At 38.4% G+C, this 14,576-nt stretch overlaps 1 protein-coding gene across 2 annotated transcripts in view; it reads left to right on the top strand.

Moving 5' to 3' along the window:
* The window catches only part of ly75 (lymphocyte antigen 75), a 140,167-nt gene that overhangs the window by 109,637 nt on the left and 15,954 nt on the right, over positions 1–14,576 (top strand). For both annotated transcript variants that reach the window (XM_060827202.1, XM_060827203.1), the window contains exons 27-31: positions 701–868; positions 1,105–1,221; positions 2,539–2,733; positions 9,197–9,420; positions 14,344–14,518. In XM_060827202.1, coding sequence (XP_060683185.1) covers positions 701–868; positions 1,105–1,221; positions 2,539–2,733; positions 9,197–9,420; positions 14,344–14,518 — 879 coding nt within the window. The remainder of the gene's footprint in view (positions 1–700; positions 869–1,104; positions 1,222–2,538; positions 2,734–9,196; positions 9,421–14,343; positions 14,519–14,576) is intronic.

Raw genomic sequence — 14,576 nt, forward strand, 5'->3', positions numbered from 1 at the left:
TTTGATGTTTGAGGGAATGCCATGTTGCCAAATGAAACTTAACACTTCCTGGATATAAATAATTCTGTAGCACTACTCAAAGTAGAGCAGTGGGGTTCTTATTTATGGTTAGCATTTATCCATGGTGAATATCACTGAAACAGGCAACCTTATTTCTTTTTGTTTTGCTGTTCTTGGAGTCTAACTAAGCAATGTTCATCTCTCATTTTATCTTGCCTGTTTCGCAGTAACAATAATTCATTAGTCCTTAATGGTTTGGGATGTCCCTGTTGACATGATGTACTTTGTAAAATTAAAATTGTTTTTTTTCCTTTTGTTGGACCGGTGATGAGTAACACCCTTAATATAGAAAACCATTGCAAGTTGCATCTTGCAATGGAACTTGATTTAAAAAAATGTTTTTGAGAAGGTAGACAAAAATAATGAAGTGGATAGGTTTACTGAGGAGGTTCGAGAGGAAATTTTGAGATACATAGGAAACTGATTCAAAAGATCAAAAGGGTCTTGGATCTGGTGGAGGTTATTGATGGGGAAGGGTGAGCAAAGCTTCAGAGAGTTTTGGCAACCAAGATGTTGCCGATGAATTCAATACTTTGAAGGAAGATTATTTGTGTAATAATTACTTTGTCTCTGCTTGCATAATCTATTCAGATGAAACCCTTTTATTGTATATTTTAAAATATGCACTTCAATTTGGCAGAAGAGACTGTACCAGAAAGGCCTGATGTCGAAACCATGAAGTGCCCTCACAAGATTGATGGACCATTATGGATACCATTCAGAAATAATTGTTATGCCTTTCTACTGAATCCTGAAATGCCTGGGATTTTTCAAGAGAGCACTGTCCACAGCATATGCAAGAAATTGGGTAAGAATTATTCTGCATTTCTTCCCAGTTGTAGTTTGGTTTCTTGCTTTGTCAGTACTCCTAGACACTCCATTTGCATACACAGCTCAAGTAACCTCTTTATAAACTGTACTTTAGAATGTGAACAGTTATAGAGCTTAAGAAATACTGTAACAAGCTACTTAAATAGTTTATTACATTTGTGGCATTTTAAACCAGATGAAAGAAAGATTTATGCAAATTTTTTTGCCAAACAGATGAGCAGTCTAATATTTTGACTATTAGAAATGAAGAAGAAAACAACTTTATCACAGAACAGCTAAAAATTCACAGTTATCTGTTTAAATGGGTGTGGCTAAGTGTTCGATATAATGGTAAGTAATGCACAATGATTTACTCCTAGCTTTATATGATTTGAATTCCTTTCTTGGTGCCTGGGTCTATAATAGATAGTGTGTTCTTCAAACTAATATGATGGCTGGATTGTTTATTGTTAAACATTTATTCCTTCAAGAAATGCATAGAGTGCTGAATTGATTTAGTAACTACTTTGTTATTTGAGTTGTGATTATAGAATTAATTTGAAATTGTCCCAGATTTGTAGGATTATTCAACATTTGTAAACTTAGTTGATATTTGTAACTCTCAGTTAACTAGGGGGCTGTCTTAATCAGGTCAAGGTAACTTGTTGTAAAGTATTAACTTTGTTAAAATCATCCATGGATAGAATTTAAATTAGATTTAACATTTATGTTTTTATGGTTGGATGTTGCATTTCAGCCATTAATTCAGGTCGAGTATTGGAATAAAGAATTGTAATTTGTGTATGTTAACTGCGTTCCAGGAAAGGAAGTAAACCCGTTAGCTGTGAGTCAGAAAACATGTGGGACCCTGACTGAGCGTAGTGGGCTTCACCCTGTGTCATCCATTTTCCTCTGGTCAACAGAAACTGTTGACCGATCAATTGAAGTTACAGCTATAAATTTTATACATCTGAGATAGTTGAACTTGTGTTAAGCAAGAGTATGAAGGGATATGAGTCAAAGGCAAATACTATGGAGTTAGGCCACGAATCAGCCATGCTGTAATTGAATGATGGAACACGCTCAAGAGGCTGAATGGCCTATTCCTGACCCCACGTTCCTAGAACATGGGCAGCTTTAGAGTGTTGAAGCAGTGTTATTCTAGTTGAGTATGTAGTTGATGGCAAGAAATTTGGCAAATCAAGCCTGCTGGGCATTTTGTCTGATTGTGGCTGATCTGAATGTGGTCTCAACTGCATAGTCCTATTTGTACCCCATGATTTGGATCTGACTTCTGCAGTATTACCATCACTTAGGATCAAAACAGTACCGGGATAAGAGTCCATCGTTGAATGAGAAATTTCCACTCTGAGTTGTGAATCTTTGGAGGTCCTAATTCAGGAGGTTCTGGTACTCCATCATTGAGAACATTTAAGGCTGACAGAGACTGATTTCTTTTTGGTTTCTTCAGGATTCAGGGAATATAAGAGTCAATAGGAAAATAGAATTTAGGTGCAGCATCGGGTATGATTGTATTGAATGAGGGACCAGGCTTAAAATGTGTGACTTGCATTTTTTAAAAAGTTCAGTTTTCATGTTACATTGAAAATCTGTTTATAAACTTGTAGATGTTTAAGTGTTTTTTTTTGTTTCCTTTCCCTGTTTTAGGTAATTATACGATATGGTATGATGGTTCTTACGTAAAGTATTCAAACTGGCACTCTGGTAGACCCACCTTTCAGAATGCACAAACGTTTCTAGCAGTTGGTCTTGATATGGATGGCTTCTGGTACCATTTTGGCCATCCTTTGCTACGTACACAATTGATATTGCAAAGCATTTTTGTTTGCAAAATCGAGAGGGGTAAGGAACTAATCTAACTCTCGTTTGACCCCAAATAAACAAATGATTAAAAGTATTTCTGAGACACTATATCTGATGCCTAAAGATGTTTAAAACCTTTGTAAAGAATGTAATTGTTATTGAATGTGAGATCTTCCAGTCAATGGTGGAGAGAGAGAGTACCTGCTACTGATTGCAATTTTACACCAGAGCCTCTGCACCTTCCAGTTCCAGCAGCAGTTTGAAGTCAGCAACAGAGTTGAGAGGTTTGGTGATGAAGAATAATCCTTCAATGTGAATGACTAAAAGATATTCCCCTTAAAGTCTGTTCATTTCATTTCCAACCTTCTCATCATGATCAGCATTTGTAACAGGACAGTTTCCACCCCCCCTACCTCCCACCACCCTAATGATGTTAGTCCCCAGCAATGCAGACCAGACCAGCTAGCACATCCACATCTGTGGTGAAACAGGAGTTGTGTAAGGTGAGTCAGGAGAGGAGGTTGAGTGTATCTGAAGAGAGAATGAACACTATCGGGAACAATAGATCTGCTTGGAACTGACTATTTCATCCCACAGTCATAGCAAGTCCTGCAACAGCCTGGACAAGGTAAAACGCGCAATCAGAAATTCCCACTTGCCCAGTAAGTGTAGCCTGTTGACATTCATGAGAATTTCCATAGAGTCCTGAGGCACGTCGCCAACTTGGCCTGAGTCTTGGATAGAAGGAGTGGCAATATGTTTCTTTATATTTAACAAATGAAAGTATTTTTCATATCAAGTATTGCACTTTGCACAACTGATCAGGGCAGAAACATTATGCAGTTCATGTACGTGCTTTAAAGATACAGATATTGAAATTAAAATGGTTTAGTAAAGCATGGACCCAGTGACACATCAAAAAGCAGAGGTCAGAATTTGAGCTTCAGACGTGCTGGATTTATGTTCTGTTTTGTTATTCAATAAATCCTGCTGCAAAGGAGTCTAAGATGCCCTTACCCTAGCTGAGCAACCAGGGTGGTGATGGATATAGGACAGGATGACATTATAGACCTAAAACGTGACATTTCACCCTGAGATACATAGATTGAACACACACTGTGGGGACTGTTTCCTCATTCAATGAGGAAATCTGCCATTGCAGTATCATCAAGAATCCATCAATCTCCAGTTCAAGCTTATTAATTGAGCTAACATTGTCTTTTGGAGGAGAGAATTCTACACTTCCAGCATCCCTTGTCTCCAGAAGTGTTTCCATATACTCTCTTGAATACATTGACTCTGGTTTGAAGACATTCTTTACCAATGGAAAACATTGCTTGTACCTACCCATGATTTTCTTATCATTGTGAAAAATCTCTCAAATCACTCACTCCGCTTTTTCGTATTAAGCGGTCCAGTCAAGGTTTTCAAAAGCAGCAAGGTCAGGATTTGTGTACACAAACATTAAATACCATTCCATAGGTCAGCTCCAGATCCTAAAGTCTCTGGAATGGTTTAAATTTTCAAAGGGCTGAAGGGAAGCAAGGAAAGGACTGATCCCAATAAATGGGCCAAAGTAGAAGCAGAATTGAATTCTTGAGGGCTTTTTGAATAATTCTGATTGGTTTCTTGCATGTGAGTGTACTGCAGTCTAGCTTACCATGGGACCGAAATGACTATATGAACAATATTGATTTGGAGACGTGGGTGTTGGACTGGGGTGTACAAAGTTTTAAAAATATCTCAACACCAGGTTATTAACTCATTGGACTATAACCGGGTGTTGTGATTTTAAGCTTATGAACAATTTTCAAATAGATCTTAGGGACTTCGCAGCTGAACATAAAAATGACCTGAGCTTCCAATAGCCTGTCACTTCAGTACACCACTAAGTTCCCATGTCAACATGCTGCAGTGCTTCAATGAGCCTGGATGAACAATACTACGACTGCTTGGATGCCATTGAGCTTTCAGGACTCAACATTTGAATTTAAAAACTTTACAGCGTGAATACCACCTTCCAAGTTTATTACCTATCCTAAACCCAGGTCCTGTCATGGAAAGAGTTGTTTTCAGCACAGCCAACCCATTTTCAAGTTCTCATCGAACCCATTATCACCTATGTAGCTTCTTCTCTTGTCTGGAGTACTATAAACAATCTTTGTCTACTTACCCTTTTATTTCTCTTTTTGGGGTCCAGCAGTCTCTATCTAACTGCTCATTCCTTTGACTCCCTCAGCCCCTGTCATCAATATAAATATCACCTTTTCTTAGCTGCTATCCATTTTGAACAAGTGTCATTGGACTTGAAACATTAACTCTGTTTTCACTTCACAGATGCTGCCAGACCAGCTGAATTGTTCCAGAAATTCCTGTTTGTTGGCTTGTTTCAGATCTTCAGTATTTACAGTTGTTCTTTTTATTTCTACAAGGCTACTGTTTGTCTCCTTACAATTTGAAGAAGCTACCTGCCCAAATTGACAAGACAATTGTAGCTGCTGTTTGCCTTTGCTGCTAGTGCCAGAAAGTAGTTCTGCCTCCTAGAGGCCCTGAGCTCATCCCTGGCCAATTGAAGAGCTGGAATTCATCCAAGTGTTGGATTCTTTATACTGCATCAAAACTTCAATCCAATGAGTATGCTTTGTGGAATATAGGTGTTGCTGGCCAGGCCTGCATTTATCGTTTATTCTTAATTTCCACTGAGAAGGGGACTGTGATCGGTCCTCTTGAACCATGCAATCTTTGGGAGAAGCAAGGCTGTTAGGAAGGATAGTTCAGGATTTTGACCCAGCAACAATAAAGAAACGGTGATATTGTTCATTGTTAGGATGGTGAGAGACTTGGAGTGAAACTTGCAGGTATTTCCATGCTGCCCGTCACCTTCCAGGTGAAAGAGGTCACTGGTTGAAAGACACTGTTGAAGGAGCCTAGATTAGTGACTGCAATGCAGCTTGTAGATGGTACACACTGCTACCACTGTTCATCAGGAATAAATGGTATAACTATTGAAGATTGTATTTAGGATGCCAACCAAGCAACTTATTTTTCTGGATGGTGTTGAGTTTCTTCAGTTGGAGCGGGACCCATCCAGGCAAGTACAGTATTCCATCACACTCTTGACATATGCCTTGCAGATAGTGGACAGGCACTTGGGAGACAAGAGGGAGATAATTACCTCAGAATTCTTAGCCTATAACCTACTCTTGCAGCCACAATTTCTTAGATGGCCCACTTCAGTTTCTAGTGAATGGTAGCTCCCAGGATGTCAATGATGGAGTTTCAGAGATGGTAATGTCAAGAGGCAGTGGTTAGCTTCTCTTGTTGGAGATGATCACTGCCTGGTACTTGTTACTTACCACTCTCTGCATCCAGTCTTATTTTATGTGGACACGAACGACATTACTATCTGAAGAGACACAAATGGTACTATATATAATGCAATCATCAGCAAACATTGCCAGTTCTGACCTCCTGATGGAGAAAATATCATAGACAAAGCAGCTGTAGATGGTTGGCTTGAGACACTACACTGAAGACCTATGAGGCTATTCTGGTACAGTGGCAGTGTTCCTATCTCTTAGCAAGGAGACCCAAGTTCAAATTCTACCTGCTCCAGAGGTGTGTAAGATTAAAAGATAAATGCTAAGCACCTCTTGCAGCAATATCCTGGGATTGGGATGATTTCCAAAAACAGATTGAGGAGAATTTTCTTCTGAGGGTTGAGCGTTTGGAACTCCTTGCCACAGAGATGTAGGGGCAGTGTCCTTGTGTATGCTTAAGACTAAGATAGTTAAATTGGCAGAACAATAATCATTAGGAAAATAAAGGGTAATGAGGAAAATCAGAGGTGGACACAAGGAATATCTGATTGGCGGAACAGGCTTGAGACGGCAAATGGCTTACTGTTGTTCCTAGTTCACATGATCATAACCATAATCATTTTCCTTTTGTGCTGTGTGTTGCTCCAGTGAGTGGAGAGTTTTCCACTCATTCTCATTGACTCCAGTTTGCTAGAGTCCCTTCACACCATACACAGTTGAATGCTGCCTTGGTGTCAAGGGCAGTCACACACACTTCATCTCTGACTGTTGGAAACCCAGCAACATTTATGGTGAATCTGTGCTGTACGCCTCGCAATCTTGGGTACGGTGCCTAGAAGTGCACATAATACTCTTGATGTGGTTGAAGCAAGGCTCTGTAGAAACTTTTTAAGACTAGGCCTGCCACATGCTCCATTTATATCCTAGCCCTCTAGTTATAAATGCTAGTAAGCCAATAATATGTGATTTTCTTTATCATGTACCTGACTATACATTTGTAATTTGTTATTTATAGACTCCTAAATCTATTCGGACTTCCACTATTCACAGTTTCTCACTACTTAAATTATACTTAAGTAGGTCTCTTTTTGGTCCAAAATAGCCTCCCACACATTTATATGCTTTGAAACCCAACAACTGTGGGTTCACTCATTCACTCACTTATTTGAACGATGTCTCTTAATTTTACTTTCCTGTTCACACTTGCTAAGTACCACTAGCACACAGCAGGTCAAGGAAGGTGATATTGTCTTTCTTTGAACAATGTCCTTAGCTGTTTAGTTCTGGCATTGTGTCATTTCTCTGTTGCTATTGTGCCTAGTTTTGGGTACTGTCCAATTTCTACTCTTGAATCTATTCATGCTTATGACTTGGCCTCTCTCTGGGAGGCTGTAAACCTTTGATGTTGAATCTGAAGTTACATATTGATTGTTATTTCAACATCCTCCAGTTTGCTGCCTTTTTTTTAATGAATTTCTTCATGTTCTTGGAACTTCCGAAGTAAACCATTAGCATCCACGATTAAAAAATATTGATCTTTTAAAATAAAATCTGAAGTTAATATGCTTATAGCTGCTTCTGAGCTATCTACGTCTCTCCCACTTGGCATGGGCTGCAAACAGTGGTTGGCACTGATTTACATAAACAGGTTTTATGAAATTATAATGCTTAAGACCTTGGTTTATATTAGATTAGATTAGATTACTTACAGTGTGGAAAAAGGCCCTTCAGCCCAACAAGTCCACGCCGAAGCGCAACCCACCCATATCCCTACATTTACCCCTTACCTAACACTATGGGCAGTTTAGCATGGCCAATTCACCTGACCCGCATATCTTTGGACTGTGGGAGGAAACCGGAGCACCTGGAGGAAACCCACGCAGACACGGGGAGAACATGCAAACTCCACACAGTTAGTCGCCTGAGTCGGGAATTGAACCCGGGTCTCAGGCGCTGTGAGACAGCAGTGCTAACCACTGTGCCGCCCATATTATCTCCATTTTGATACAAATACAACAGAATGGTTTCTGGCAGTATTTGGACATTGGTTAATTTATCATTTGAGGTATGAATGTCACTAATACAAGTCTGCACTTTGAAGGTCTCACTGAGTTTTGATGTTGCTGCAGAAGATGACATTGAACTGTTCCATCTACTGCACATTTTCAGAGGCATTGTAGGAGCTGCAACAGTGCTTTGCGCTCTGCAGGAAGAATTTTCATGGCAGGTTCTGTGAAAGTGTTCTTTTGGCTGAAGAGTACTCAGTGATATTTCCTTAATTACTACTTCAACTGAGGCAATATTGGAGGTCCTCCTCTCAGATTTTATTTGTGCAGAAGTATTTTTTTTTAACTGAAAACCTTTATCTCTGATCCTACTTTGCAGACACTTCTGCACAACACTGCTGTAACATTTTCATTACATTGCCAGATAGTTCTGCTTACCATAGCCAAGGCCAGAACACTCAAGGTTTTTCAAATCGTGAAAATACCCTAATCTTAATTGTGGAAGCCAAAATAATAAATGTCCTGAGAAGTAGCCAGCTGTGTTTGTTCCTTGGTCCAAAAGGGATAGCTTATTTTGATTAATGTAACATTCTCTCCTTTTACTTAATAGCATTTATTTTTGTGTGTGTTGTTCTCAGCAGATCAAGCCCAGTAACGTATACTCCATTAACTAGGCAGCAGTCTCCATTGCACCTCTAAAAATATTGACTCCTGATTGGAATAGGGTAGATGGAGGATCTTAAAAAATGTGGTCAATTTTGGAACAACTTGGGGCAACTGTATGACAACTAAGCAGGCTCCAAGAGTGTGTGGTCATCTGTGACTTATCTAAACTATGTCATGTGCAAATGCTTTAACTTAGTTTTCACTCTGGAACTTGTCAATTTTGTTCTGTATAGGTAGTAGTGTGCTCAGCTTTGCCATATCCTTGGGCAGTTATTATAGAACGTAACAATAATATCGTAAAATAAACATTCTCAAGCGTCTAACCTGACTTCTTTCAATACTGCCTTGCTCGCTGAACATAATGAGAAGCATTTCACAATGCGAAACATCTTTCAATCTCTTTAAAACTGTGCCTTCATCAATATTGTGAAGTATTTTTCTACTAGAACATAATGTGTATGAGTGCTAAATACAAATATGGTTTACTTTTAATATCTTTCACATCTTTAGATCCTGACCCAAGTCACTTTCTGCCTCCACATGTAAAGGCAGAATATGGAAACCATAAGTACCTATTAATTCAGAAGAAGGTGAATTGGTATGAGGCACTGCAACAATGTCAAATGTCTGGATATCAACTTGTCAGTGTCTATAATGAATCTCAGCATTTGTTTCTGAAGAGCTTGGTGAAGTCAGATGGTTTTCCTCTTTGGATTGGCTTGTTCAGTCAAGATGTAAGTCTTCTAAAAAAAGGCACCTTACATGTCATAATTATATTACACTAATAAAGCGTTCACATATATGAAAATCAGTTGCTGCTTAATATTCAGTACAGCCTGTAGTGGTTGTTTTAGAGTTTTATTTTAAAATTTTAGTTTGTATTATTTGCTTGAATGATAACCCAGCAGTTAGCCATATCTGAATTTCAAAGTGGAAAGTAGAATGGCTATGCAGAAAGTCTGGGACAAATCAGAATGTATGTCGAAGGTCCCTAAACTCTGGTCTGTTGCTTTGGCATGACACCTGGAGAAATCTTGGCAGACCTTAAGTTTGTGTAATTTTTACACAAAATTTAGTAATAGCAATTCAGTGATCTGTTTTAGAGACTCTGCAGCATCATAGTCAGGAAACAGTTTTGCAAACTAAAATACTGAAGTCTGGAATTTAGTACAAAATAGAACCTCCCTGGTAGATACCTCAGGTGGTATTTCATATTAAATTTTGAATTTAACTTTCAAACTTGAAAATTGTAAAAAGAATTGTTAATATGCATAGTTAGCAGAAACTTCCTGGCAAGCAATTGAAATTAATTGTGTGAATAAGTGTTAATTACAGTAGGAAAGCTGATTGAGCAGTTGAAACTTGAGTGAGTCATAAAATAAGGAGATGATGTTTGCTACTGCATAGTGGTGGCACAGTGACAAAAATGGGCAGCACAATGGCTCAGTGGTTAGCACTGCTGCTTCACAGCGCCAGAGACCCGGGTTCAATTCCCGACTCAGGTGACTGTCTGTCTGTGTGGAGTTTACACATTCTCCCCGTGTCTGCATGGGTTTCCTTCGGGTGCTCCGGTTTCCTCTCACAGTCCAAAAATGCACAGGTTAGGTGAATTGGCCATACTAAATTGCCCGTAGTGTTAGGTGAAGGGGTAAATGTAGGGGAATGGGTCTGGGTGGGTTGCGCTTTGGCGGGTCGGTATGGACTTGTTGGGCCAAAGAGCCTGTTTCCACACTAAGTAATCAATCTAATCTAATCAAACAGTGCTTTGTAGCTGATGTGTTAGCATGGGGAATTTGGTGAGAAGGGAAGGAGTTGTTGCAATTCTATTTAGTTTTAACTTCCAGGAAATGGTAAGTGTTCCTCTATCACCTGCAAGATAAGTGACTAACTTGCTATTACATTAATTAACCAGCTACAAATTTAGTAATCAATAAAATAATTGATAATAGCTAATGGTATGCTATGAATGCGATGCAAGGAAATTTTTGGAAAGCACTGTCAATTCCAGGCAATCATAATTATATAACTATAGTGTTACAGACTTTAGTCTACTTTTTAACTCCATCAATCCACCCCAATCCCAAGTATTCTGTTGTATATCAAAAGAATCTTGAAGGTTCATTCACCTTTCCTATGTCTAACCCAAAGTATACTGCAGCATTTTGACATTCACTAATTGTCCTCTGTTTTCCAGTTTTCTGGGGTATAAAGCTCTGGAGATCCGTCCATTAGCTTTTGGCTTGGCAGGCAACAAAAATCTTTTCAAAAGCTCAGCTATGGATAGCTTAGCTCAAACTTGGCTGGAAAATGCAATGAAGCCTTACTGTTCATTTGAGCTGAGAGTTACTTCAGCTTTTTTTTACCTCTACTCCAAGCTAGGCAAGTCTTTCAGCTTCTTGCTTTGTCATGAATTAAGCATCCAAATTGACATTTTCCAGAAGTCTAACTGGGATATTATAGTTTTTCTCCCCCTGCAGCTACAACTAGGCAAATAATCTAGCTATCTTTTCTTCAAATTCCAAACTGAGGTCATGTCTTCACCTGAATTCCATGCAGTTAACAATATGGTATTTTCTTCACTTAAGATGGGACCTGTTGAAAATTGGTTTTCCTTTGCTTCTCCCACCTCAGCTGGAGTCTGCACCAAAACTGCAACTTCCTTCTATTCAAAAACTGAACTAAGGAAGCAAAAGAACCTTCGACCTCACAGTCTACCTATATTACATGGTAGAATTTGGAAGGTCATCAAACAAATGAAAAAGACTTTAATCTCAACAAAATTGTGGTTCTGCAATTTGTGTATAATATATTGCTAATAGAATTTTCAGCCCTTTCTCCAGACCTTGTGGCTGTATTTCAAATCTTAGATGAATCATTTATTGTTCAACATTTTTCACATCAATTTGTATTAGAATTGTTTTACCATTTTTCAGAAGGGTACTCCAATTTTTCTGCAGCTTAAAAACTTTAATTCCTAAAGCTAAAAGTTATTTTCTGAAACATGAACTTGGTATTCGCAACACATTGAACAGTACTATGCAAGATTTAATTGAAGCCTGTAATAAAATTGTTAAATCGTCATAAATTTGTCAAACCAAATTAATGAAGATAAACTTGAAAATGAGATTACAGATAGGTTGTAGAAAGCACATGCACTAGTCCCAAATCAGAATCCCAACCATAATCAAAGCCAATTATGTTGGTATGAAATGAGTACTGGTTACGGTGCATTAGATGGATAGACCAGAACATGTATGGCAGTGAATATTAGAAAATATTTAAATAAACATTTCAGTGTTCAACAAAATAAAATTTCATTGCTTTTAAAAAAAACCTTCAATCTATTCATTAACCTACCAAAGGTAGTTGAGATTATCATTTTATTTACAATGCTTACAGTACTGCAAAGAAGTGTAGTAAGTCAGAATTGGATGAATTTTAGAAGCCAGCATAGTATTATTAAGGAATTGATTTTAGAAAGGAGAGGATAACGTTTGAGAGTAGACCAGCTACAGATAAAACCAGTTGTAACAGCTTTTGCAAGTACATAAATACAAGTAGTATAGCTAAAATAAATACTGATCACTTAGAGCCAGAGATCAGAGAAGTTTATCATGGTGAATGAGGAGATAGCAGAAAATGGTTTCCATGTTCCCAACAGAAACATCCATTACAGAAGAACCTAGATTACCTGAACAAAATGGGCAGGCACTATTTCACTTGGATAATTGATTATTAGGTTAATTGATTCAATGCCTCTCTTCTGAGGTTCAGTTTTCTGAAGTTACCTTTTTCCATTTTCCTTGCTTTGCCTGCCTTGCTCCCTCTCTTTCTGTCTCAGGGTTTGTCTCTGAGCAGAGAGACACTTTTGTGTATAAGGGACCTGCAGCACTGCTGAAGCAAGCACCTGCTAAGTTCACTCCCCATTCAGGAGACATGCACAGTGTGCTGCTGCCTAGAGAGCCCTCCCTGCTCCCCCTCCCCAACAGCCAGTCTGGACTCCAACAGCACGACTATGGTTGCTGCCAGGGGGTTTGATCTCCAAATTACTTACAGACGCACACACTATCTTTTTACTGCTACTTTCTGACAAGTTCCCACTCTGTCCTGTACAAGACAGTGTTGGGGAGATTATCTGGGGAAGGGGGGTTCAGGGTATGCCTGTGTAGAACTTCAGGGAATGTGTGGGGGGAGAGAGCAGGCAGTCAGTCATTTGGAGACTGTGCCGAGGCTCCCATTGACTTCCCGGATTGTTCTTTTGGTTTTTTACATCGGAAGGTAGTGAGTTAACACCTAATATTTGAGAAAGAAGTGAGAGGGAAAACTGAACTGTTGACCAGTTTGTCCAACAGTCATTGGAAACTATTGCAATCTGTTACAAAGGAAATGTCAACAATAAATTTTGGAAAATCAAACAAAGTCAGCATTATTTAATGAAAAGGAAATAATTTGGGAGAAACTATTTTAAGAATGGTGCCATACAAAAGATAAGGGACCATGAAACTTACAAAATATTGACATGGATGTGAATTTGTGATGGACCAGGAGGTGGGGAATAGGGATAAATGAAATACTTCCAAGTTGGCAAACTGTGGATCAGTATTGGGCCCTCAACCCTCAACCATCCTCTATATTAATAACTTCAAAGATAAATCTGTAAGAGTATTGACCCTTGGGTTGAGAGGGTTGGCTTGTAATGAAGTGCTAAACTAAATTGGACCTTACTTCACTGAAGGGTGGAAAAATAAAAAGTGATTTAATTAAAACATGCAGTACAGACAGAAGTTGTTTCTCCAGCTAGGCAGTCCAGAACTTGGAGGCACAACCTTGGTTTAAAGAGTTGATCATCTATGAATGAATGTAATAAATTTCTGCAATCAAAGGGCAGTGGAATCCCTATTGTTGAACATATCTAAGTCTAAGATTAATAGATGTTTTGGTGTCCTAGAGATTGAGGAATGGGACATAAGCAGAAAAATAAAATTCAGGTAGAATCTTAACCTCTCTATTATTGAATGAAGGGGCAGGCTCAAGGAGCAGAACGTTTGTCTCCTGCTCCTATGTTTTCTGTTCCCAGATAAAGGCAAGTTGTTCATGCTCCACCAAAGCTTTCTGTCAACCTATTTCATCTAACTATAGGAACGTAGAAATAATACGTCTCAATTTTTTGCTATCCTTAAGGAATGGGGTTAGATTTAAAACCTTTGAAAATCCATAACATTGTTTCAGAGTCTATAGAATTAAGAGATGGCCAGCCATGCAAATATTACCTTGATTACCATCTAGTTCAATACTCTTGAATATAGCTTGTTTGGCCACAGCTATTTGTCAACTTTCAGACCCATTAGTTTCTCCGATACTGTTTACTAATATTGACTTTTGATTTTATCAGTGATGGTTCTATGTTGAAGCCTCCTAGTTTAGATTTTCCAGACTGACAGTTACACTATTATAAATAACTATTATATTTCCAATTATAATAATACTTGATTAATTTCATTGAAGCATTTATTCTGTGCTTTATCATGTGATGTGGATCTTTTACATCTTCCGCTAGTCAAAGATAAGACTATGGTTTAAAATTAAATATGCAAGAGGAGATCTTAACTAGCTCATTGCAATTGTTCTGTTCTTTAATTTTCCTTTCCTTATACTAGGAGGGATCAACTTTCGAGTGGTCAGATGGATGCAATTCAGAATACAAGCCTTGGGAATATCAAAATCTTAATGCAAATGGCAGTTGTGTATTTATGGATACTAAAGGCTTCTGGAACCGTGCAGCCTGTAATAGTGTGGTTGAAGGAGCTATTTGTTATGCTTCACAGAGTAGAAGTATGTATTAAAGTTGGAGAAAATAATTTATTCTCTTGGAATTATGAAAGTAAACTGT

This window comes from Hemiscyllium ocellatum, chromosome 7, assembly GCF_020745735.1.
Source record: "Hemiscyllium ocellatum isolate sHemOce1 chromosome 7, sHemOce1.pat.X.cur, whole genome shotgun sequence".
Lineage (NCBI taxonomy): Eukaryota > Metazoa > Chordata > Chondrichthyes > Orectolobiformes > Hemiscylliidae > Hemiscyllium > Hemiscyllium ocellatum.